This window comes from Kalmanozyma brasiliensis (assembly GCF_000497045.1).
Source record: "Kalmanozyma brasiliensis GHG001 unplaced genomic scaffold PSEUBRA_SCAF19, whole genome shotgun sequence".
Taxonomy (NCBI): domain Eukaryota; kingdom Fungi; phylum Basidiomycota; class Ustilaginomycetes; order Ustilaginales; genus Kalmanozyma; species Kalmanozyma brasiliensis.
In genome coordinates, this window is record NW_015961958.1 from 217,086 (window position 1) to 240,570 (window position 23,485).

General features: G+C 57.3%; 9 protein-coding genes across 9 annotated transcripts; 4 read left to right on the forward strand and 5 right to left on the reverse strand.

Moving 5' to 3' along the window:
* Positions 1 to 2,958: 2,958 nt before the first annotated feature.
* On the reverse strand, positions 2,959 to 4,275 carry PSEUBRA_002425 (Aminoacyl-tRNA synthetase, class Ic; the record flags this gene model as incomplete). Its single annotated transcript, XM_016435587.1, has 1 exon — positions 2,959 to 4,275. The coding sequence occupies one exon, from the start codon at positions 4,273 to 4,275 to the stop codon at positions 2,959 to 2,961; it is 1,317 nt and encodes a 438-aa protein (XP_016293019.1).
* Positions 4,276 to 4,501: 226 nt separating this feature from the next.
* PSEUBRA_002426 (Ribonucleoprotein LSM domain protein) lies at positions 4,502 to 5,083 on the forward strand (the record flags this gene model as incomplete). The annotated part of the gene is made up of 3 exons (XM_016435580.1): positions 4,502 to 4,504; positions 4,610 to 4,707; positions 4,894 to 5,083. The coding sequence occupies 3 exons, from the start codon at positions 4,502 to 4,504 to the stop codon at positions 5,081 to 5,083; spliced, it is 291 nt and encodes a 96-aa protein (XP_016293020.1).
* A 1,641-nt stretch (positions 5,084 to 6,724) lies between these two features.
* Positions 6,725 to 8,806, reverse strand: PSEUBRA_002427 (protein of unknown function DUF1546; the record flags this gene model as incomplete). Its single annotated transcript, XM_016435596.1, has 1 exon — positions 6,725 to 8,806. The coding sequence occupies one exon, from the start codon at positions 8,804 to 8,806 to the stop codon at positions 6,725 to 6,727; it is 2,082 nt and encodes a 693-aa protein (XP_016293021.1).
* A 454-nt stretch (positions 8,807 to 9,260) lies between these two features.
* On the reverse strand, positions 9,261 to 10,625 carry PSEUBRA_002428 (Tubulin/FtsZ, 2-layer sandwich domain protein; the record flags this gene model as incomplete). Its single annotated transcript, XM_016435598.1, has 1 exon — positions 9,261 to 10,625. The coding sequence occupies one exon, from the start codon at positions 10,623 to 10,625 to the stop codon at positions 9,261 to 9,263; it is 1,365 nt and encodes a 454-aa protein (XP_016293022.1).
* A 768-nt stretch (positions 10,626 to 11,393) lies between these two features.
* PSEUBRA_002429 (Fibrillarin) lies at positions 11,394 to 12,538 on the forward strand (the record flags this gene model as incomplete). The annotated part of the gene is made up of 2 exons (XM_016435574.1): positions 11,394 to 11,403; positions 11,526 to 12,538. 2 exons carry the CDS (start codon positions 11,394 to 11,396, stop codon positions 12,536 to 12,538), a joined length of 1,023 nt encoding a protein of 340 aa, XP_016293023.1.
* Positions 12,539 to 12,739: 201 nt separating this feature from the next.
* PSEUBRA_002430 (AVL9/DENND6 domain protein) lies at positions 12,740 to 14,992 on the reverse strand (the record flags this gene model as incomplete). Its single annotated transcript, XM_016435593.2, has 1 exon — positions 12,740 to 14,992. One exon carries the CDS (start codon positions 14,990 to 14,992, stop codon positions 12,740 to 12,742), a length of 2,253 nt encoding a protein of 750 aa, XP_016293024.2.
* A 957-nt stretch (positions 14,993 to 15,949) lies between these two features.
* On the forward strand, positions 15,950 to 16,879 carry PSEUBRA_002431 (uncharacterized protein; the record flags this gene model as incomplete). Its single annotated transcript, XM_016435581.2, has 1 exon — positions 15,950 to 16,879. The coding sequence occupies one exon, from the start codon at positions 15,950 to 15,952 to the stop codon at positions 16,877 to 16,879; it is 930 nt and encodes a 309-aa protein (XP_016293025.2).
* A 202-nt stretch (positions 16,880 to 17,081) lies between these two features.
* Positions 17,082 to 17,624, reverse strand: PSEUBRA_002432 (Thaumatin; the record flags this gene model as incomplete). The annotated part of the gene is made up of 1 exon (XM_016435584.1): positions 17,082 to 17,624. One exon carries the CDS (start codon positions 17,622 to 17,624, stop codon positions 17,082 to 17,084), a length of 543 nt encoding a protein of 180 aa, XP_016293026.1.
* Positions 17,625 to 20,887: 3,263 nt separating this feature from the next.
* Positions 20,888 to 21,931, forward strand: PSEUBRA_002433 (Centromere protein H; the record flags this gene model as incomplete). The annotated part of the gene is made up of 1 exon (XM_016435572.1): positions 20,888 to 21,931. One exon carries the CDS (start codon positions 20,888 to 20,890, stop codon positions 21,929 to 21,931), a length of 1,044 nt encoding a protein of 347 aa, XP_016293027.1.
* Positions 21,932 to 23,485: the final 1,554 nt, after the last annotated feature.

Below are 23,485 nucleotides of genomic sequence, written 5' to 3' on the forward strand. Positions count from 1 at the left end.
CAGATAGACGACGCGGACGATTATCGAAACGGGAGGGATCCGGGTATGCAGGTCTGGCTGCTGGTATCAGACGTCGAGTTCGACAGCCAATGGGCGCGCGGGAAGGGCTGTGGTGATGAAGATGGGAAGGCTGTCTGTTGTACAGCTGCAGTGAATCGTATCGAGATCTGAAGTCGGTCTTGGCGGTGGGTGACCTGACTGATGCGTACAAGCTAGAGATCGATGGTGATTAAGAGAGCGGGTGCGATGCCGATCTGATGGTACTGTGATGGGGTATCGACAATGCTGTTGGCGATGACGACGAGGTGTGTAAGGGAATAGGTGTGGTGTTGGAAGGTGAGGTGAGGAGGAGGAGGAGGTCGGGTCGTGAGGGAGAGGCACACAGTAAGCCGACCGAGGCCAAGTGGGCGGAGAGGGTGTTGAATCCAAATCGATGACCCGGAATCGAGCGGAACAGACTACAGCCGTTGACCTGCAGCAACAAAAAGAAAGGCCAAGCGGACGAGGACACGAGATCCAAGCGCAAGCAGTAGTGTACAGCGGCTCAGAGAGTGACCGGCAAGCGAGCAACAGTCGAACTGATGGACGAGATAGCTGTAGCCAAGATAGGGCTCGCTGTCTGTCGGTGATTTCAACTGTCAACTCACTCACAGGAGCGAGAGAGGGAGAGAGGGCGGGAGAGCAGCCAAAGAGTTAGGCCGGTGATGCGGACGGCGAGTCGAAACGAGCCGAATCAGAGACAGGGTTTTACAGAAAAAGGGAAAAAGATGAGAGTGACGCGCAGTGAGGCATGAAGCTTGTGTGGGTCTGTGGGTCTCCGCTCGACAATCAGCAAAAGCAACACAGATCTTGATCAGTGCGGCCTCAGGCGAGTGTGAAACATTTTCGGACAGAACGGACGGACGTCCACCAGTCTCCAAGCCGCTGCTCCCTGGTCGAGACCAGCCTGGCTTTCTTTCACTGCAAAACCCGTCGACCGCCATCCCTCCCTCCTTGATCGCGTGGTGGTGCCATTGTCTCGACCCTACATTTCACAAGACCTTCCACACGACACAATGACGTTAACGGAAACTAGGGCAGGAGATGAAACGCTCGAGGTGGATGGTTGTCCAAAGGTGACCGCTCGGTCGAGCGAGGTGCAGCAGCATGCATCAAAGAAGACCAGCTGACCGGACCGTGATGTTGATTTTGGCCCGAACGGGCTGAGGATGATATGAAACTGCAATACGACTGCAGCCCGCTGCGTCGATCCTCCTCCTAGTCCTGTTGCTGCTGGTGCTGCTTGCCTGACCGAGTCGTGTGTGTGTGTAGTTGCTGTGCTTGAAAAGCGAGATATCCGAGCGGCCATGGCCTGTTGCTGCTTAATTTTTCATGCATTCAAGACCCGAAAAAGAACCGAGCGTGACACACGCACTTTCTGGCGCCCAATTTCAATCTTGGCCGCCCTTCTACCAATTCCTAGCAAACACACTCGCACGCACACAAACTCTCACGCCCTTGTCTTGTTCTTCCGACAGCCACAGATTGAACATCCTCGTCACACTGGCAACGGCGCTAGATCGGCAATTACAAATGACCGACGACAGAAAGCCTCTGTCCATTTGGTCTGGGCCCCGGGGGTCAGCTGCCTGTGCTTTCTGATGAGTCGCTGCAGTCCGGTGGGTCATGTCTCACCTGCTGCAGAGTGTATGCATGCAACTTTCCTTTTCCTGCAACCAGAAAGCCCTCTTGAATAGCGCAGCCACACGACCTCTTCAGGACGTCCATGCCTGCGACTTGTGGCGTTGATTGTTTGTATTGTACCGCAAGTCAGTGCACCTCCAGATGACCGTTCGCATTGTGCTCGAGCATGCCTTGAACGGTCCACTGCAAGACCCACTGTCGCGTGCCCGACTTGACTCACCACAGCAGACAGTGGAGACGAGGATTTTCACAAGATTCTGGTGCGTCTCGAAATAGAGCTTCTCTCCTTGGCTGCGAGCGTTTGAGCCCTGCGCTTTCTCCCTCTCTCCTTTGCATGCTCGCTTAAGAAGGTCACCACGCTGCAGCCTGACGGCAAGGCTTGGACCAAAAGGCCGTGCGAGAGCCAGAAAGCAGGCCCCCCTCGTCGATGATCTCGCTTGGCCCTGGTGGGACCCGCTGCTCCTGCCTTTTTGTTTTCGCGCTCCGCTGATCCGTATCTCTTATCTCGGATCCAATCGACAACGCCCATTTTCCAAGCTGTTCACCACTCTTCGCAACGACATCAGATGGATATTTGAAGACCTCATCTCGCCGTGGGATCGACTTGACGAACCCATTGCTCCCGGTCGCTGCCGAAGCTTCGCACGGCCCAAGTTTGTCAGATGCACAGTGAGACATGTGCAACTGTTGCATGGCAATGAGGACGCCACACGATCATGGACCAGCCGCCGCGGCTTCTGAGTGATCACCTCCCGAGCCAGAGCGCTGTCAGTGACGCCCACGCAGCATTCTTGGCTTGGCTCGTGCACTGTGGAGACTCGGCCTCCGCGCAGTCGGAAGAATCCAAACGAGACGCATGCTATGCACCGGTGAACCGGACGCACATCCGAGCTCGAAGTGCAGAGAGGGTGAGAAGCGCGGTAACGACGGCGATCCACTTCCCAGGCGCGCCTCTCGCCAGAGAAGAAGCAGGCCGAGGACTAGGTCACAAATGTGTAAAGCGTCGGTCTCACACTTAAACAGAAATGTCCTCAGTCGATTCTGTGACACTTCCGCGACCCTCTTTCGAGTCGGACTTTTGAGCACCATACTAGCCTGGCACTGCTCAACTTTCACGCAAGGACATGGCCTCCCCGAGATCATGTCTTGAGTCTGAATCGGGCGAGCTGATCGGAACCCGTGACAAAAGTCCTCGAGCACGGCCTACTGCAATGGTATCAACGTCGCATTGACGTGCAGCACTGCTCTCAAAAACTACATCTGTACCATTGTCCTTCATGCCGCGGTCGAAGCCACCACTGTCTCCTTCGAAAGCTCCTCCTGCTTGCTCGCCGTCGATCCTGCCGCCGGCATGGTGGGGTCGATCTTCCTGTCCTTGTTCATGAACTCGCGAACCAGATCGTCCGACACCTTGGCTTTGTTTTCCTGGAAGTTGCTGACCACCTTCTGCAGCACGGTTATGCACTTCTTCTTGAGCTCTCCCGTCAACAGCGCACCCGAGCGGTAGTCCTTGGCGATCTGCTCGATCTCTGCGTCGTCGTCCAGGAAGAAGGTGAGGTACTGGTATGCCACATCGACATCCGGGTTGCCTCCCAATCTGCGCTGCTCCTCCGCCGTCTCCTGCCCTCCCGAAAAGGCGTGCTTGTTGATCTTGTTCTTGATCTGATTGGGCGTGTCTTGCATGAAGATGCTGCTGGTCTCGCTAGATGCGCTCATCTTGGTCTGACTGCCTTGCAATGCCGGGAAGAACTTCGAGTGGATCAAGCATGGCTTGGGGTATTTGAGGCGCGATGCAACGTCTCGTGTCTGACGGAAGTATGGGTCCTGGTCGATGGCGCATGGGATCAAGGACGGGATGTCGTGCTTCTCGCCAAAGATCTGTGGGAACGAGTTGGAGAACGATGGTGCAGCCTGGATCGAGACGAAGTGCGCCTTGCCGACGCTGTCGCTGTCGTTGAAGCCGAAGGTACCTTTGGACTGGTTGATGGTGATCATGCGCGAGATGCGGACGATGTTGGCGTAAAAGGCACCGCCGACGTAGTCGAGGTTGGAGAAGATGAACGTCTTTTCAAGCTTGAAGCCACACGCGATGATGTCACGCGCATTCTTGAAGGCAAAGTCCTTGACCTGCTCGATCTTAAGCGCAGGCTTGAAGAGGAATTTTTCGTCGTCGGTGAGCTGAATGACCAATGGGCAGTCGAAGACATCCTGGAGCCATTTTGTGAAGAGGAAGGGGATCAAGTGCCCCAAGTGCATCGAGTCGGAACTTGGTCCTCGTCCGGTGTAGAGGTAGAATGGCTTCCCCTGCTCGTATCGATCGAGGATCTTGTCGAGCTCACGATGCGAGAAGAAGCTGCCGCGTCGCAGAAGGGGATGCGGCTTCCAGCCGGTCAGCTTCTCGAAGCGTGCGAGCAGCTCTTGATCAATCTTGCGGGTGCCGAACTCCTTGACGAGCTTGTCGTAGTCGATGGCGACCTGCTGACCGTCCACAGTAGCGCCGGTCACAGACCAAGGAGTCACTACCTGCTCGGTAGCTTCAGCGACCACAAGAGAGGCGTCGGCGACACCTTGCGTGATCTGCTCGGTCGACATCTTGTGGTTCTGGATGATGGTGGTTGTCAGGCGAAGTCGAGTCAAGATTGGAGTGTGCGCAAGAAGAAATTAGGGTCCAAATTGGCGAAGACTGAGCCTGGGCCTAGCCAATTTGGGTCAAATCACGTGAGCTGAGTGGAGCTTGCTGTGCATCTGCGCCGTTCACGATTCGAAGTCACCATCTCTCCTGTCACATACCCGCACACATCAGCACGAGACCGTCAAGATGGTAAGCACAAGCTATGCATACGCCGCAGTTGACGCTCGGCGCTCATAGGCACAGTAGACTGACCATCTCCGATGCGTTGTTCTCTTTCAACTTGGATGATGACAGCTCATCTTCTCGGCATTCAAGACCCTCACTGGGCAACAGGTGACCATCGAGCTCAAGAACGATCTTGCCATCCAAGGCACACTCAAGAGTGTCGACCAGTGAGTGACAACACCTCCGCAGAGCTAGCGTACCGAGCTGCCTAGGACCAATTGTGCTGACCATGACAATCAAGCTCGCCTCCTGAATCGTATCCCACCCATCCGACCCTCGCACCGTCCGCCCATCCGATCGCCGTCGACTCTACTACGATGGACCCCTTTCACGCTCGATCGTCCATTCCACAGGTTCCTGAACTTCAAGATTGACAACATCCGCGTCCTCGATGAAGCCAAACACCCTCATATGATGGCGGTCAAGTCGGCATTCATCCGCGGCTCCGTCGTCCGATACGTTCACATCCCTGCCGCCGCCGTCGATACACAGCTGCTCGAAGACGCGACAAGGAGAGAGGCTGCTTCGCAAGCGAAACGCTGAAGGCGTGTGTGACGCTGCGATCATCAGAAACATGCAATCCTACCTATGTACAATACCTTTCCGGACAATGCTTCTACGCGCACTGCCTGTGACGTGTGTGGGCATATCTGAGGCTACGACGAGGCCTGTAGGGTCACACTGCTGCCGAAACCTCGTACCACGTCGGCGGAGATTGCTACGAAGGAAGTTCAAGGTCAACTCGCGACAGTGGGCATCCATGCTCAAGGACGATCGCTAAGCCAGGGACCACGCGCACACACACAAGGAGATGGTTTTGACTTTCATGACATTCGGCAACGTTGAGAAGAACGCCACCTGCTCGACTCGCCTCGGTGGAGACGGGCGCGGAGGAGCAAGACAGCGCCTTCTCAGAAACAGGATTCGTCCCTGCCAAGTGGGATGTACCTGCTGCAAGTCGATCTTGATCGAGACAGGGGGCCAGTCCTTCGTAAGGAGCATTCGCCCATCGTAGAAACCAGATTCGCAAAAAGATCGGACGCACCGCGCGTCGAGCCGACCAGGGTGCCTTGATCCAACGAGGAGCGATCGAGAAGGAAGAGTGCCTTGAGGAAGATCGTGACTTGCGAGGGTAACGTCACCTTGATTTGAACCGCCACCTTGGCGGTTTTCAGATCAGGAGTCCCTCATGGAACATCCCGACCACACGTCCCTGACGTGCGGATTTCAGACGTGGCCAGTCCAGGTCCACGCTACGGCTCCTCTCGCGGAGACCGATATATCTACGTCGTGATGAGGGCCGACCCCACCGCGATACGTTCTGACGCCCCGAACCGGGCACGCCAACTTGTTCGTCGACACCCGGAGACGCTCCGGGGGACTGCGATGCGTGGCGGCGTCCAGCCGACCACATTGCGTTCGACGACCCTTCGCGGGTACGTCTTGTTCTGCGTTCGACGACCCTTCGCGGGTACGTCCGTGTCTTGCGTTCGACGACCCTTCGCGGGTACGCCTTGTTCTGCGTTCGACGACCCTTCGCGGGTACGTCTTGTTCTGCGTGCGGCGACGCTACGTTGCCCTCGTCAGGGACTTTAACATGGGCCCGGCCCAAACAGCGCTCAGCGGCGCAACGATGCCCTCGATAGGGACTTTACCTTAGGGGAACACTAGACCCCGCGTTACGACCAAGGTGAAGGCGAACCTCTGGCCGGACCCCTCTCCGCCTCACCTCTAACCGACTGCCTATCCTTGGCGTCCTGTGGTTCTCTCGAGACTTCCTGAGACGTTCCTGAGAGGGATGAAGAGAAGAGGGAAGGAGGAGTCGGTGGGAGGGACCCTATTTATGCCCTCTTGTGCTGCCTATCTCGCGCGCCTTTGCAGTCGAATTTCGGCTGTGTGCGCGGGCCAGGCTGAGTGACTGCGTCAAGCTCAGCACAAAATTGACTGGCGCTGCAGCCCGAATTGTGACTTCTCAGGGAAGGGCCCGCTTGCCCTTTGTGCTGGCTGCAAGGCGTGTGACTTCGTGGCCGGACCCACCTCTCTCTATTGTCACATCCCACTCATCCAGCTGCGTGCTGCGATTCGCATTGTTCCACTCATCTGTTCGCCATCTCAGCGAAACGGACCCACACGATGCCGATCTTGTGAACATGACATGATCACATTGCATACAAGTACATGAACTCACACCTCCTGCTTAGTGGCCTCTTTACCAGCCCCTCGCATCCCCAACTCGGTCTCCAGTGCGGCCCTCGCCCTCGCATCCACGCTGACCACCTTCTCGATCCAATACGCACCATACGTCTCCTCGAGTCTCTGCTCTCTCTCCTCCTTCGAGCCCTGCAGCTCGGCGTTCGGCGCGACGAAGGGTGGGAGCAACGCATCCAGTGCGCCCGCCACCTCGTTGATGAGGGGCTTCATCTGCAATGCTCGCAACTCAGGGGCTTGCGTCGACGTTTCCGCAGTGTGCAACGAGCCGGACTCCCACGATTGCATCCACTCGCCCAGCAGGCGGAGGGGCGAGCTGGATGAAGCGGGCGCGTCGGCGCTGTCGCCCAGCTTGGCGTTGAGTTGAGATGAAGTCGAGAGGAGCGTGCGGAAGCTCGCCTTGCCTAATCGACGGAGTGCCATGAGCGCACCGAGCTTCGTCCCCGGGCTCGCGCGCGGTTCGCGAGCAGCAGCTTCGGCGCGTCGTGCCGAATCCTGATCGCTGCTCCCCGGCACAACACCCGTCATGAGCGCTTTGAGCAGGGTCGCGACCATACGAGGCTTGAGTGTCGGGTACGAGGCGCCGAACGTGTCGACGATGTGGGTGAGCAAGGCAGAGGCATGGGCACGAAGCGAGTAGGATGATGACCCGGCCGTGACCAGTGGCGTATGGACGTCGCTTGAGCTTTGCAGCTGACGCAAGAGCTCCGGCTCCGCCAGGGACGAGGTGAGCAGGATGGACAGGATGGACGGCATCATCTGATGAAGGTATGGCTCGACGAAGATGTGCGGATTGGCTAGGATGGCGTGCATGGTGCTGAGGAGGACGCTGAGCATGTGATTGTCTGCGGTGCTGATCTGTCGACTCTCGCGCACCGCGGTCGCTGCTGACTCTGCATCGGCTGCGTCGTCTTGCGAGGGAGAGCGCAAGATCTCGATGACCTTGCTGCCCACAAACTGGATGAGGTACGGAACGAGCTGATGCAGACCAGGATCGCCGCGGAGACTGGCTAGAGCGGCGTCTCGAACGTGGTTGCCGGATCCCTTCTGCGCGAAGGCCTTGAGCGGCTTGGCAAGGGCGACGGTCGGTCTTGGCGGTGTGACGATCTGATCCTTTGGCGAGCCCGCAGAGTCCATGTTGACATCTTGGTCTTGTGCAATGGGGATAGTTGCCACGGGTGCTTTTGGTGCCGGCTGCTCTTCCACCTCGTCGTCCAGATCCTCGTCCGCTTCTGGCGGCGGGCTGACGATCGACTTTGTGAGCCTCTCGTAATACAGCTGAAGCTCGCGCGAAAGAATATGCTTGACGAGAGGCTTGGCGATCGCTTGACCGTCGCCTCCTGCAACAGTGACTGCCTTCGCTGCGGGCGCAGCTGCGATGGGCTGCGTCGAAGTGGGACCCATGAAGCCCGAGATGCCCTTCGCCTCTGCAATTGCGATCGGCGAGGGATTCTGAGGCACCGCAGGTTGCACACCTTCGATGGCCAGCCAGTGCGCACCCCAGCCGACTCCACGCCCGATGCCGATCTTGGGGCCTGCTTCCAAGATCTTGTCAAAGTCGATCTCTTCGTCCTCGACGTAGTGCAGCGGCACTCCAGAAGCGGTCTGGACGCGGCGGAAAGTGGGTCCAGCTGTATACCTCGATGTGCTGTTCGCCCCAGACCGCCCGGACGAGGAAGGAAGGAAGCCGTAGATGGGTTCGATGTTGCGTGCACGGAGCGCGGCGTCGATGTCGGTCGTCTTGAGCTGATCTCGTTTTGAATGTCGCATGTACTTGGTAGCGTCTTGGACGATCTCACGGATGCGGTACTCGACGTCGGCGGCGAGTGCAGCAGCGACGCTCTCCTTCATGCCATTGATGCCGACGGACTCGGCGACATCTCTGATTGTGTCGGTTGGGTAGACGGAAGCCGGTACGCCTGCAAGAGGTCCAAGACCGATGCTGCCGCCGGCGTTGCCTGCTGACGATGAGGAGAGTCCGATGCCAAGGGAGCTTGTGTTGTTGGCATTGGAGCTGCTGCCTGCAGCATTGGTACCGCTCTTTGCCGAGGGAGCCATGATTGCTTCTTCGTCGCACCGAAAACAGCTGTGGTCCTTGAATCAGTTCTCGAAGCCCACGTCGAAAGCTTGATATTGACCAGAGTCCTACGATTAGCTGCAGTGGTCTGTCTGCTTAGTTGCTGACGAAGATAGCGAGATGCGAGGGCGATGCGGGGTGCAGGTGAAAGAAGGGATGTGATGGTTGATGTGGAACGGATGGCTCGGATTTCGGTCCAATTTGAGAAGGTCTGCAGGCGCGTTTTTGAGGTCGCGTAGAAAGACAGGCAGCAAGACCAAGGCGGCGCATCACAAGTCATTTGGACCAGCTCTCAAAAAATGTCAAGGGTCTTGAACGAGCTCATGAACGATGGATATCTGATAGATTGGTACAAGTACAATACGAAGGAAGTGACAGGGTGACAGGAGTGAGAGCGGCCCGAGGCAAGGCCACTGCGCGCACATCGAAGCGGCATCAAAGATCGTCTGGCTGACCCGTAATGTAATCCGGGCTCTCCGCCGCCTTGTACTCGGCCATCAGCTCGGCCACGGTCTCCCTCGCCTCGTCGAACTCGGACAGGTCGTTGGCAAACATGGGCTCGCGCTTGTACATCTCCAGGAAGGCGCTCCTCTTCCTCAACCTGTCGTACTGATCCACCATCCTCCTGAACAGACTCGCGATGCCGGTGTGATTGGCGAGCATGAGGCCGCTGACGCGATGCGAGCTGGGCACGTACGGGCTTCGCTTCGACAGCGCGACCTGGATCGAGGCGGGGCCCCACGGGATGAAGCTGGCCAGATGGCGTTCGCGAATACGCAGCAACGACTTGTGCACGTCCCGTGGATCGACTTCGCCTTGGATGATGTTGAGGATGGAAATGTAGCAGCTGGACTTGGAAGCGCCGAGCGTGCTGACCATGCGGTTCTTGGGCTGGAGCAGACGGCGCATGACATCAAGCACGGTGGTCTTCATGGTGGCTTTGCCTCGCTCGACATTGTCGGATGTGAAGGGGGTGTACGACGTCATGAGGAAGTGCGCTCTTGGCGTAGGGATGAGCGAAGCAATCATGCCGACGAGATCGTTGTTCATGTAGCCGGGGAAGCGTAGTGTGGTGGTCGACGCGCCCATGACGGTGGCCACGAGCTGGTTGGTCTGACTGTAACTTGGGTTCTGAAGGTGAAGGCGGTCTGCCGCGATTCTGCTCAGTGCCGCGTTGTCGAGGACGATGACGCTGTCGGCGTTGTTGGTGAGGCGCTTCATCGAGAGCAGCGAGTTGTATGGCTGCACAACAACATCCGAGGTCTCTTCCGAGTTGGGAAAGACACTGTAGGTTTGGATGAGCTTCTTTGGGTAGGCGTCGTTCAATCTTTCGAGGAGGAAAGAGCCAAGACCGGAGCCCGTACCACCCGCGATCGAGTGCATCAGCATGAAGCCCTCGAGACTGTCACTTCCGTCCGCTTCTCGATCGACCATCTCGATGAGTTCGTCTGCAATCTTCTCGCCCGCCGCGTAGCCTTGCGCCCAGTTGTTACCGGCTCCTCCTCCAGTCTTGCTGCTGTAGATGTTTTCCGGGTTGTACAGGTTCTTATATGGCCCCGAGAGAATGTTGTTGATGACTCTTGGCTCCAGATCTACGAGAATGGCTCTTGGGATGTAATGCTCGTCGTCTGCTTGATAGAAGAAGACATCCTTGCGATCGCCGCCCTGCTCCTCGGCGGCGTACTCTTCCAATGTGCCGTCCTTTGCGATGCCGTGTTCGCGGCACAGATGCTCCCAGAAGTGAGACCCGATTTGGTTGCCACATTGTCCGGCCTGAAGTGTGATGAGCTCCCTCGGCATGATGTCTTTTGCTTGCGCGAGCTTGCGGACGTGAGTGAGAGCTCAAGAAGTGGCCAGGTGATGATAGGTGTGTCCGCGAACGGAGAGGTCGGGGTCGAGAAGTATTTGTGGGTCACGGTCGACGATGAGGCGCGCAAGGGATGATAGAGCGAGGCAGCTGGTGATGATCGTGATAGGCGATGGTGAAGCGAGATGATGAAGGTGGATGAGGCGCACAATGAAGTCGAGATCGACAAGTGTTGGTCCCACTTTTTGCTCCTGCTCGCTCGCAGCTTGAAAGTGCGCACTGCTCATAAAGGCCTGCTTAGCGCGTCGCGCGCCGGAGCTGCACCATCGAATCACCGATCTATCAGAGCCAGGACAGCCAATCTGAGATCCGCGGAGCCGAGAGCGAAATTTGGACTCGAGACTGCTTTTTGCGTTGCACAGACGCACGAGAAAAAGATTTCGAAATCCGAGAATTTTTCTTCAGTGGACTGACTGAGCTTTAGCGGGATGGAGGAAGGAAGGAAAAAAAAGTGGAAGCCTGCAGCTCAGCTCACACAGCTCTCGAGGTTCAGCTCGTCTTCGCCATCCTACCTTCTTGAGCTCATCACATCATCCTTCCGCTCGTCCTTCCCTCTTGTCGTCAAGCACTTCAAGGCTCAACGGCAACCTCAGCAGCAACAGAGGACGGTATCCCGAGTCGATAAAGCAGATCATACGGCCTTCTGCTTCTCCCTACTTTTCAAGTCTGCAATAGACACTTAGCAACTTGCATATTTTAACATGGCTTTCGGTAGGTGTCATCACGGTTCAACAACGACGCCTGCTCCTGGATCAGCGTCGCTGGTGGTTCATTGATATGACTCCAAGTATTGACTCTGTTCTTCTCATCTCATGCTCATCTTAAATCAACAGGCGATCGCGGAGGTCGTGGCGGCTTCGGCGGTGGACGTGGTGGCGGACGAGGTGGTTTCGGCGGCGACCGCGGAGGTCGCGGCGGTGGACGCGGTGGCTTTGGTGGTGACCGTGGAGGTCGTGGTGGTGGACGTGGCGGCTTCGGCGGTGGTCGTGGTGCTCCCGTTGGCCGTGGTGGCGGATTTGGCGGTGGACGAGGTGCTCCCCGTGGTCGCGGAGCTCCCGGCGGCCGAGGTGGTCGCGGTGGTGCCCGAGGCGGTGGAAAGCCCGGTGCGCGCGGTGGCTCCAACGTCGTCGTCAAGCCCCATCGTCACCCTGGTATCTTCGTTGCCGAGGGCAAGGAGATGCTGCTCGTCACCAAGAACATCGCCCCCGGCGAGTCGGTCTACGGCGAGAAGCGCATTTCGGTCGAGACGCCTGGCGCCGGCGCGGACGGCACGACCGCCAAGACCGAGTACCGTGTCTGGAACCCTTTCCGATCGAAGATCGCCGCAGGTGTGCTCGGTGGTCTGGACAACATCCACATTGCGCCTGGCAAGAAGGTGCTCTACCTCGGTGCTGCGAGCGGAACCTCGGTCTCGCACGTCGCCGACCTGGTTGGTCCCGAAGGCATTGTCTACGCCGTCGAGTTCTCGCACCGCTCCGGTCGTGATCTGATCAACATGGCCAAGAAGCGCACCAACGTGATCCCCATCGTCGAGGACGCACGACACCCGCACAAGTACCGCATGCTCGTCGGCACCGTCGATGTCATCTTTGCCGACGTCGCCCAGCCAGACCAGGCCCGAATCGTCGCCCACAACGCCGAGTCGTTCCTCAAGAACGAGGGCCACGCGCTCATCTCGATCAAGGCCAGCTGTATCGACTCGACAGCACCCGCCGAGGCCGTCTTCGCCGCCGAGGTCAACAAGTTGAAAGGCATGAAGTTTAAGCCCAGGGAGCAGCTCACGCTCGAGCCGTACGAGCGTGACCACGCCATGCTCGTCGCTCAATACCAGCGTCACAAGGCATAGACGGGGTAACCTCTCGTCTCGTCTGGTTCTTTCGCTTCTTGTTTCTGGTTCTGTATATCTAGCTTCGCCCTTTTGAACACGCTCACATTCTGCATTCTCTCGTTGGCTCGCTTGTGTCGAACTTGCATCGCACTTTCGTGACTGTTAGTTGATCTGAACGCAAAGAGGGGTATTCATGTTTTGAGCGACAGATCGATCAATCTATTGCGGGGTACTGTTGCTGTTGCCGTTGGCGCGGCTGGCAGCCCACGACTTCTGCCGCGCAGAGAGGAATGAGCCAAAGTTGCCAAGTGCTGCTCGTACCTGTGTACCCGCCTGCGCCGCCGCCTGCCCTGCTGCATTGAGAGCCTCGTTGGCATCGAATGCGCCAGCGTTGCTTTGGGGGCCACTTGCCACACGACCGGATCGACCAGTGTATTGTCCGTCTGCGTCGATTGCCTCGCCCGTAATGGATCCTGATGCCCGCTCTGTTGCTGGCACTGATGCGCTTGCCTGTGCATTCGGTTTCGATGTTGGATTGGTGCCAAAGAATCCGAAACCTGAGGTGAGACCTCCGATGCCGCCCGCGTTGCTCGGCGTGGTGGCGCCTTCACTACCTGCAGATTGCATTGCAGCTGCGCGATCCGCACGAAACTTGGCGAAGTCTTTGCCGATGTTGTTGGCAAAGCGATAGAGGTTGGCGCCGCCAGCTTGCAATGCGCTGCCGATGGCTTCGCGCGTCGGCGCCAGGTTCTCTTCGAGCCGCAGATCGTGTAGCCCAGCAGAAAGCCGCAAGCCAACATCTTCGATGGCTGACGTCTTGCCTTCGCAGGGATGTTTGTGATCGACAATGTCGAAAAGCATGGGGTCCGTGATTGAGTTCCAGCGCTTGAAAGCTTCGGTGGTTCGCAGTGCTGTGAGGAATTCGGCACCGAAGCAGTTGACGGTCGATGCATCTGGCGCCTGGATTGCTACTTGCTCAGGATCGCTCTTCGCCAGGAAATCGCCGTACTTGGTGGAAGAGAGCATGGCGCAGATGTAGTCCTCAAAGCGGATGCGCAGGTAGTCATCGCTGCCATGGAAGCCCATCGAAGTGGGGCGTGTTGGATCAGCTGGATTCCATGTATCGACCACAGAGGAGATGACCTCGTCCATCCACTTGCGATCTTCGGGCGTGAGGTTGACCATCTGGTGCAACTTGGGATCCTGAAACTCGAGATGCGCTTGCTCGAGGTCGACGACGACATCGATCTTGCAGTCGCGCTGCTGCTTGAAGATGCTGTTGCTGGTGCCGACGAGCCAGGTGCGCGACTTGAGCAGGTCGATCTGCTGCAATGGACAGTAAGGCTGAAAGAAGGCGTCCTGGCCGAAGATGTCGAGAGGCATTCCGAGAAACTTGAGCAAGCTCTTGCGATCCGAAGAGCGCAGACTGTCTGCCTTTTCTACTTGACCCGCTCTTGTGTGCAGATTTGGGTCACCGGCGTCCTGCAAGTTGAGCAGCAGACCAGGTATGAGCGAGACGAGCGAATACTGATAGTTGCAGAGCTGCTCGACGGGGTAGCCGAAGAACATGACTCTACGCTGTAACAGCAGAAGCTTTACCAGCATGAGCGTCTTGAAGCGCCATTTGTGGACGAGCTCACGCAGCGACGTGCCCATGTACATGACTGTCTCGCGATCGTTCGACATGCCACCGCTCTGCAGGCCCATCTCGAGGGTGGAGTGGAAGTCGACGAGGATGTCGACATCGGCCAGATCGCCTTGCGCAAAAAAGGCGCGAGTGACGATGCCGAGCTTCTCTCGTATTGGACCAAAGACGGGCTCCTTCGCCAGCACTACGATCGCCTTCTGCACAGTGCTCCTTGTCACTTCGGCGCCTTTCTTGAGGAGCGCGTCTGCGGCGATTTGACGGTTGCAGGAGATGCCAAAGATGGTCGACTGGGACAGTTTAGGGCAATGCAGGTGGAAGTAGCAAAAGTCTTCGTCTGATAGATGGCTTCCGTCGGGCAATGCGAGAAAGGGAAGCGACTTGACAAGGTCTTCGTCCTCTTGCAGCTCCTTTGGATACGTGTATTCTACTTGTGGCCCGACGAGGTGGTTGAAGTCGACGACTGCGATACCCAAGATCACCGGCTCCGCGTCGGCTGCTGTGGGACCTTGTGACCCTCCGACAGGTGCTGCTGCTCTGACCTGATCACGCTCGGAAGCAAGCGCTGCCTTGATCTCGGGGATGGACATGGACGTCGGTATTGACGAGGGTGAAGCAGGGCTGAGTACGACCTGTTGTCTTTCACGCGCTCTATCATCCCACACGTTCCCGACCGGAACCTCTATCGCGGTCGGTGCTTCCGCTGCTCCTATCCCTGCATTGAGATCTTTCCCGTGTGACGATGCAGCAGCGGAAGTCGAGGCGGCAGGCTGAACCGACTCGTCTGCTGCTGTACTCGCATGTGTTTGGTGGTCCGACGAACTCATTGTGATAGCTCAACAGAGTGGTGCATCCGTGTTGCGCTTGCCAGCGTGGCTCGAATTGTAGAGAACGACAACGCGCCCGTCGCGGATGATCGAGTCGGGGTCGGTTCGGCGGTGAGAGGTGAGAAGGTGCGCTGTGGATTGGGATGATGTGCGAGAAGTTTTGATGAAAGCCGCGCTGGTGTTGCTTTGAGCCTGCAGAGGCACGTTTTTTGGCTTGGCTATGAAATCGGGTCGCTTCGCGCTGAGAGGCCCTGAATGCAAGGATCTGCAGGGTTTGGCATCGACGGCAAGCCAAGAAGAACACGCTCAAAAAGGCGCCTGTCCTCCACCTTGAGCTCATGTGCCCGCTCATGCTGCTACGCACAGACTCGGATCAGCAACAGTGACGGCTTCGAGGCGATTCCGACGACCACGACCATCCTCTTGGTAGCAGATAGAGCGCAGCAATGCAGCAGGGCTGAGTCGGAGGAGCAGTCACGGCTTCAGGGTGGGTTCGCCGGCACCTTCCGACTCGCGCTCCACCAGATCACGCGGGACTGCCGACACCTTCGACACTGCGCTTCCTAACACTGCAACTTACCTCGTCGGCTGATCCGCCTCGTTGATGTCAGCACTTTCCACGCTTTTGTCGTAATCCTGAAAGCACGCCTGTTCTAGCGTTCTGCCTGCTTCGACTGCGGTGATGTGACAAGATGAAAGCGGCACGGCACGGCATCTCACGCAGAACGAGTAGCACTTCTTCACCTTGCCAATAAACGTCTCCAACGACCATACCGCGCACAGAAGCAGCTACAAAGTACTACGCTAGATCAGCTTGTGGTCGCCATCACCAACAGCGGAGCAATCGCAGTCCATCTCTTCGGGAGCTCGCTGTGACAGCCGCAGCTCTCGAGTGACTCAGCTTTCTCCCTTCTCGGGCACAGTCACATCGCCAGACTGCCCAGCACAGCGAATAAGATGTCTTCCTCATCCAGCTCACGATCTCTATCATCACCATGGCCCGAAGACGCTCCCAGCCGTGGCGACACCGCCAGCAGCGTATCCGATATCTCCACCAGCACATCAGACAAACGACCACCTTCTCCTCGCAAGCGACCAGCCACCTCATGCTCGGGTATAAGCAAGCCCTTCCGATCGCCCCTCAAGCGACAGCACACCCAAAGCAGCATGTCTTCGAACGCCCCCTCCTCATCATCGACGCAGCACTCACCTGAGCGCTCGGAGGTCGACCCCACCTCTACCTCATCCACGACCATTCGAAAGCAGCGTCAAGCACTCGAAGCGAGACTCCTTCTCCTTCAGCAGGCTAACAAGTGTCTTCGAGAGAACGCGCTGACCACTCTACCGCAGGACATAGCGCGATGGCGGGAAGCAGGCCAGCTTGCCGCTCAGGATCTGTGGAAGATGACGGGTGCCGATGGTGGAGATTGGTCCGGTTTGAGCGGGAGATCGCGGGGTGACTACGGTCTTGAATCGCCTTCCTCGTCTTTGCAGAAACGAAAGGCAGGTTCGTGTAGTCCACCGTTGCTCGCGCGCAGATCGCGCAACATCTCGCCGGGCGCTGAGGAGGAGGCTGCAGCACTGCGCTCGATCGAAGACCTGCAACGCGAGGCAAAGGGAGAAGACAGCCAGGGTGGACTTTCGGAGACGTCGCTGCCAGAGGTGTCCGAGCTGCTGCGTCGATCGCAGTCGGTCGTTGGATCAGCCTCCACGCCGAGACAGCGGGAGAGTGCGTTGGGGACCCAGGAGGCATCGTCGACGGCTGGCGAAAGGGGGATGGAGCGCAAGTGGAACATCGGGAGCATGCTCGATATGCTCGGCGCGGACAAGTCGATGCTCGACTGGGATGGTGAGGAGGAAGACTTTCGCGATGCATCAACCATCTAAGCTCGACCGTACTCAGACACGGTGAAGACGACGACGAGGCAAACATGATGGCGATTAGAGATGGTTCAATTGTGTATGCAAGGGGTGTGACTTAAAATACAACATCGAGTTGGCTATGTGTGGCTACTCATGTGGGTGTGGCTTCTATGAAGCGAGGGTATCGAGGAGGGGGGACATTGGACGATGATGAACGCGGCTATAGTCAGCAGAACTGGATGTTCCATGTGCTGAAGGTTGGTGGGCAGCTGTGGTTGGGCTTGACAGTGTCATCGCCTTTCCTGGACGCAGTCATGAGGCCACTCTCCTTGTGGTAGGCGTCTTTGCAAGTTTTGCTGCCGCAGATGGCGGCTTGGCAGTAGCCCTCCTCCTGCTGGCCCAGGAGCTGCATGTACATGCCCACGTTGAAGCCGTTGGCGACCGAGATGTCGTAGTCTCCCGAGTAGAGGTCGAGCTCGCCCTGGGTAGCCCCCTCGCCCGTGGTGGTGTTGGCTTGACGAAGCGGCGAGAAGACTTTGCCGCGGTAGTCGTCGGAGAAGAACGAGTAACGTTCGGTCTTGCCGTGCTTTAGTGTCGACCAGCTCGGCTTACCGGGGAGGGCGGGGAGGAAGATGGGGGCGAAAGAGTGCTTGCATCGGTTGGTGACGATGAAGGTGATCTTGGAACTGCGCGAGGTGTGGACGGGCACAGAGAGCGCTAGCGAGGCTAGTGTCGCGAGCGCGACGAGGGTGCGGAGGATGGCGACCATGTTGGTAGTATGTGTCGCAAAGGCGAGGTGACAATCAAGGTGATGATAATCGTTGTGGGAACAGCTTGGTGGTGATGGTGAGGAGCAAAGGTCAAGAAGCGTTGAGGGGTCGAGAGTGATGTCAGAGACGAGGAGAGGGGCTTTGTTATATGGAAGTGGTTGCGGATGCTCAGGATGCTCACAAAGCTTTGCAGGTAAGGTGGCTTTGCGAGGTGGCTTTGCAGCAGGGTCTGCGTTTGTGGCTTGCTTGTTCGGACAATGTGCACGGCGGGGCGGATCTAGGATTGGCATGTCTCCTTACCGCAAACGGAGCGGCTGTCCACCTCGACTCAGTCGCCGTCTGTACAAGCAAATGGCAAGCGCCTTCGACCCTGCCGCCTCCCCTCACATACTGTATCGGCGGCAGTCTTTCGAGCGCCGTCTCAATCTGGGCTGCCAGCATTCCTCGACGCTGGAGTCCGCCGATCTCGAACCGGTCACGTTCGCCCATCCTCATCCATTTCGCACAAGGCCATCGACCGGATCAGGGCAGGATCGGTTCTGCCCTGACCGAATGGTCGACTCGGGTTGGCGACTTCGGCAAGGTGGTCACACGCGCTGTCGATAGGGTGCTGACCGGAACGAGGCTCGGTTGCGATTCCAGACGATCGAGGGTGCGAAAACAACAGGTGTCAGCCACATGCGATGCTACTGCACAGTCACTTGTGAGCCGCCGCCAGTCTCACCCTTTTTTTTGTCCCAGCAGCAGCAGGCGATTCGCCGGACCCGGAAGGGCGGTAGCAGTGCTGTTCCAGCAGTGGGGTGCATTTAGAGATTGAAACTCAGTGAGAGAGGGGGATCGCCGGCCATGTGAGAAGAGGGTCTCCAAGCGAGCTCGCGTCCCTACTCAGCTGCATTGTGAGGCCGAGCCTTGGCAGGCGAGACTCCCATTGTTCAAGACAAGTGGAGAGAAGGCGGATCAAAGTCAGAAAGTCAGCTTCTAGCCCTCGCTGTCTTTCAAGACCTCGACCTCTCAGACAAAAGGAAATTCTACACTCCGCTGCTGTACAGACGTTTCCTGACTCCGAGGACAATGGAGCGAGCTGTCACGGCTTTCGAGTGCAGAGTCTTCCCTGCCTTCCGTAGGCTCGCCCTCCGAGATCTAGGCGCCCGACTGTCCAAACCCTGCGACGGCGATCCCTTTCTATGGGCACATGATGACAGCCAACACCGAGGCCCGTCGGTCAACGCAGTGGTGGACATTAAATCATCAGCTCGGCGTGAGATGGCAATACTCTCGCGGAGTACAGCGACAACGACGTCCGACCCGTTTTCTTTGTGACGACGATCGCATCTCAGCCCAGCGCAGGGCGGAATGAGCAACGTGCAGGGAGTGGAACAAATACGAGGCACCGGATGGGGGCGAGAGCTGCCTTAAGCAGTCGTGTTCACTGAAGCTGGCGTCATGACGAGGCGACCAGGATCAAGACAGAGGTCTCGGGCGGCGAAGGCCAGAGAGAGTCGGAGAGTAAAGGAAGCGGCGGAGCGCCAAGTCGGGTCTTGAAACTCAAATCCAAATAAAAGGCAGACCAAAAATCCCGATTTGGCAGGGCGAGCCATGGCCACCTGTTACCATTCGGTTTCTCTCGGTCGCCGTGTGCTCCCATCTACAGCATTTAGGGCCTCATGATTCGACTCCGAATCGCTGGCTCGCAGAAGGGCGAGGCGGTGGCCGTTTGCCTTTCTCTCCCCCCTGTCTTTGCACGGCAAATGGTGGGCAGGCGGCAGGCCGAAATGGCCGGAGATCCTCGTAACTTACCATTTCGTTGCGCGCCTTGTCATGTTAGCTCTGCTTTGCGGTTTCAGCCACCGATTCTACTGCAGCATGGCGCTTGGTATAGGAGACTAGTGACGTCTCAGCCACGGCTCGCGAAAGCGCTTAGCACGATTTTCGCACAACCAACCGAGCAAGCCGTCGGATCTGGCTTGTCGTGTCAATTGCTTCGCTAGGCTACCAGGCTGCGAGCGTGTGTTTCCCTCTGCCGATTTCATCTCGGAAATGCTCGAGTCAGGAAGGGTGGATCATCGTTTCTTGACAAAAACGGTCTTTCGATCCACCATGCTTCGCGCTTAAGCGAGATGAAAATCCACTAGCCGAGGTCGAAGCCACTCCGCACCAGCATGCGGTCATCCGTGTTGGTGATGCAGAACTTTCCTTTGCACACTCACACCGCCATTGTTAACCGCTCGAGCATCTTCCTTTCGTGGAGGCATGTAAACACGCCAAGGGTCCGTCTTCGCGAGAACAGAAGCGATGTTTGCCGGAAGAAGGCGGCCCGTTGGATCAAGAGAAGCAGGCGGCAACTGCGGATGGATAGACAGTCCAACATGTCACGTTGCCTGTTTTCTTTTAGAGTTGGTACGCTAGCCTAAAAAATCACAAAGTCGCGACAGCGCGTGCAAAAACACCTATCCAAGACCAGGGTACGGGTCAACATCGACTTACCCTTTGCGGGTCCGCAGCCGCTTTCAACTTCTCGCACGAGATGCTCGAGTGCATGTTCAGCAGCGCTGCCGTTTCTTTGCGAGCACTTGTCCCTCTCGATGAATTGCGCTGGCAGTCTGAACAGGGTACGAGAGACTGTAGCGATGGCGGCATGATCGTGGAGCGATGTTTTTCCGATTTGGTTGTGTTAGACCTCGTTTTGCTGCGACTCAAGTCCTGCATTTCTATCGGCATTTCTCAACCTCATTTTTACCCTGCTTTCATATCACAAATGTCACTGACAATCCTCGGAACCTCTTCATGCCCATAGGTCCTCGTCGAAGCCACACTGACAAAGCCAGTTCTGACGCAAGCGACTCGCCCTTGGCACCGTCAAAGAGGCTACACAGTGGCCACTGGCTGTCAATGACCGACAGAGGAGGTGCGAAGCAGAAGTGACGTGGATTTTGCTGCGCTTATGTTAGACCCCTTTGGCAACATGAACAGAAAATTCGGCGACACGTCTTTGCGCGGCGGACGCGTTGGAAAAGTGGCCTGGACAGGGTCCGAAGCTTGCCATCCTGCATCAACCTTCTCGACATTTCGATCGTGATCAACTCGGAACCTCATCATCGCATATCGCTCACACGCAGCTCACCGCTTGGACCGTCTCCTCATCAAGCGCCACGCACAGTCAGAACTGAAGGGCACCGCCAACAATTCAGGCCGACTTCCTTTCGATCGCGACCGCCCCCTTCGACAGCTCCTCATCGCCTCGAGGAATAACATAGAGCGCATCATGACGGCGCTGTCACCGCTCGACGGGCTTCTGGCCACTCTCGACAAGCATATCAACTCAAACACTGCAGCATCCGAGCCCTCAGCAGATGCTCCACGAGGCGGGCTAGCGGCGCTCAATCTCCGGCGCCAAGAGCTGCGCGGGCTCATTGCGGGTCCTTCTGCATCCAACGACGGCGCCTCCTCCTCCGCCCTGCAGCTCTCTCCGCTCGAGCGTGCGATCTACTACGAAACAGACAGTCGGCGATCTACGCTGCAACGTAAAGCGAAAGAGCTCGATTTCTGGGAAGCGTACGAGAACGAGCTGGCGGACTCGCCCATGAAGATGCCTACGAGCGCGTCGGCGTTAGAGCGGCAAATCGCAGAGAAGAAGTCGCGGCTGAGGCAGCTCGAAGGAGAGAATCGACTCAAGGTCGAGACGACCAGAGCGCTCGAGTCGAGTGCGACGATTCAGAAAGTGCTTTCGACGACGTCCCCACGGCCGAGGGACCGAAAGGGGGACGAGGAGGCGCAGAGCTACGCGTCAACACGCGAGCTGCTCAACAAGAGGGACGACCAGGCATTGGAGTTCCTCAAGGTGTTCAACGAGATCAGGACGATCAAAAACCAAAGGGTCCAGGTCAAGAAGCGCATCCGAGAGCAACGATTGGAGACGATGAAGCTCCTCGAAAACATCAAGGGCGTCAAAGCCGATATCCGCAATCGACAACTCCATCCTGCGGGAGGACAGCAAGACCCGGACGCTTCACAGGATCTCGCCATCGTACAGAGGGTTCAGCAGATGCAGCGCGAGATCAATGAGGCAAGGTCTAAGAAGGAGCTCGTCAAGGGCATTCTGCGCGGTCTGATTCTGGAATCAGGGCGAGATTGGACAAAGAACCCCTCGACAAGAGCACTGATGCTGTCGTTGGATGACGAGGAGGATGCCTCGGACGATGCGTTCAGCGAAGAGGAGGAAGAAGGGAATGGCGAGGCCGGCGATGACGACGAAGACGAAGAGAACGAAGAGGATGAGGAGGGGATCGACCAGCTCGAGGATGCCTAGTCTTTGTCGATGTCTTCGACTTCAATGGTCAAACCCACATCCCCATCATTACCCACAATGACGCACGCGAATGGCAGATCGTCATCTCAGGATCGACAACAAAGGTGAGACAATCGAAATAGGGTCTTTGCGGCCCCACATGAGCTGCGTATGTCATGCAGACGGAAGCCTCAGCTCGGTCCCTCTCAGATCGGTGGACAATGTCGAGCCATGTACGAAGATCGTGTGACGCCTTTTCAACACCAACACTGAAACCAGCGATGCGCGAATCTGCAGCCTAAAAAAGGCGAAGCTGCTGCGTGGTGGCAGCGAAACGTTTGAAAGGGGGGCTCCAGAGCTCGGCAAACTGTGCTGCGTTGCAACCAATTCACGCACTCTTTCCAAGAGGCCGTTGAAAGTCGGCTCTTTGCTGGACAGAACAACACTTTCGCTTGGGACCAGAGGTGCCGCCGCTGCCACCGCTTCATGCCTGAGGCCCCTGTCTTCTTACGCTCCTACCGTCAGACCGCTTTCTTTCGGGCTGAAGGGGCAGAATGAGCTCTCATTGTCCCACATTGAGTCGCTGTCGATCCCGAGCCGCTCCTTGGGCTGCAGACGTGATCCCCCTGTTCGGCTGCACGCCTCCTTGAAGATCGACACACAAGACGACAGGCTCATGCTTTTTTTTGCCACACGGCGTTGCCGCCGCTGCCATGGGATCATGCTGCTTTGCTTTCAGCTCACGATCGTTCAGGGTGACTCTCCGTCACAGCAGAACGGCCTCGCTTGCCAATCATGAGCCTCGACAAAGAGGTTGCGGGCTTGAATGTGGACCAGCACCCTTGACGCTGCTGCCATAGAGAGGCTTCGCAGCAGCGTGGGGAAGCATCAGTCTCTGCTCCTTTCATCCAGCCAGCAAAAGAGAGGCGAGAAAGCAGTGCAAGAGAATTTTGAATTCTTGTTTAAGTCGAAGACCGACCGCCGCCAGCTGCTGCCTCGAAAGATATTCACAACAGCATCCACGCACACCCAGCACAGCACAGCACAGCACGGCACGGCGTCAATTTCAACCTTTTTTGAATGTGAAGTTCGAGCTGAAATCTTGCTGTGCTTGCCCGCCTGCGTCTGTAAGCTTGGGTGAGTTGGCGAGTGGAGCCTTGGCACTCGTTATCCCGCAGCTTGGCAAGCATCGTCATTCACTTCGCTTGCCATCCATCGTCCACCTCGTCATCCAACACCCTCATCACTCGCTAGCTCATCATTCCTGGCTACGATCACAACAACAGAGTCGCTGTGACACCTCCACCGTCGCATCGACCCAACTCATCGGCATCTTCGAGCTCACGGTCCATCTCGACTCTCATCTTCGGCCACGAGAACATCAACAGCCGGTTTGGTCTTGCTCAGCATCTTGCTTTCTCCTTCCAGCTGATCCTTACCGTATCTGCGTCATAATCTGCTCATACGATCGAGGCCGAGACACTCAGCCGGTCTGACCTACTGCGCCAAGCGTCCGTCATCCGCAACTCTTCTGCCGCAAACACGTTCAGGACTCGGCACAAGACAAGAACCCAG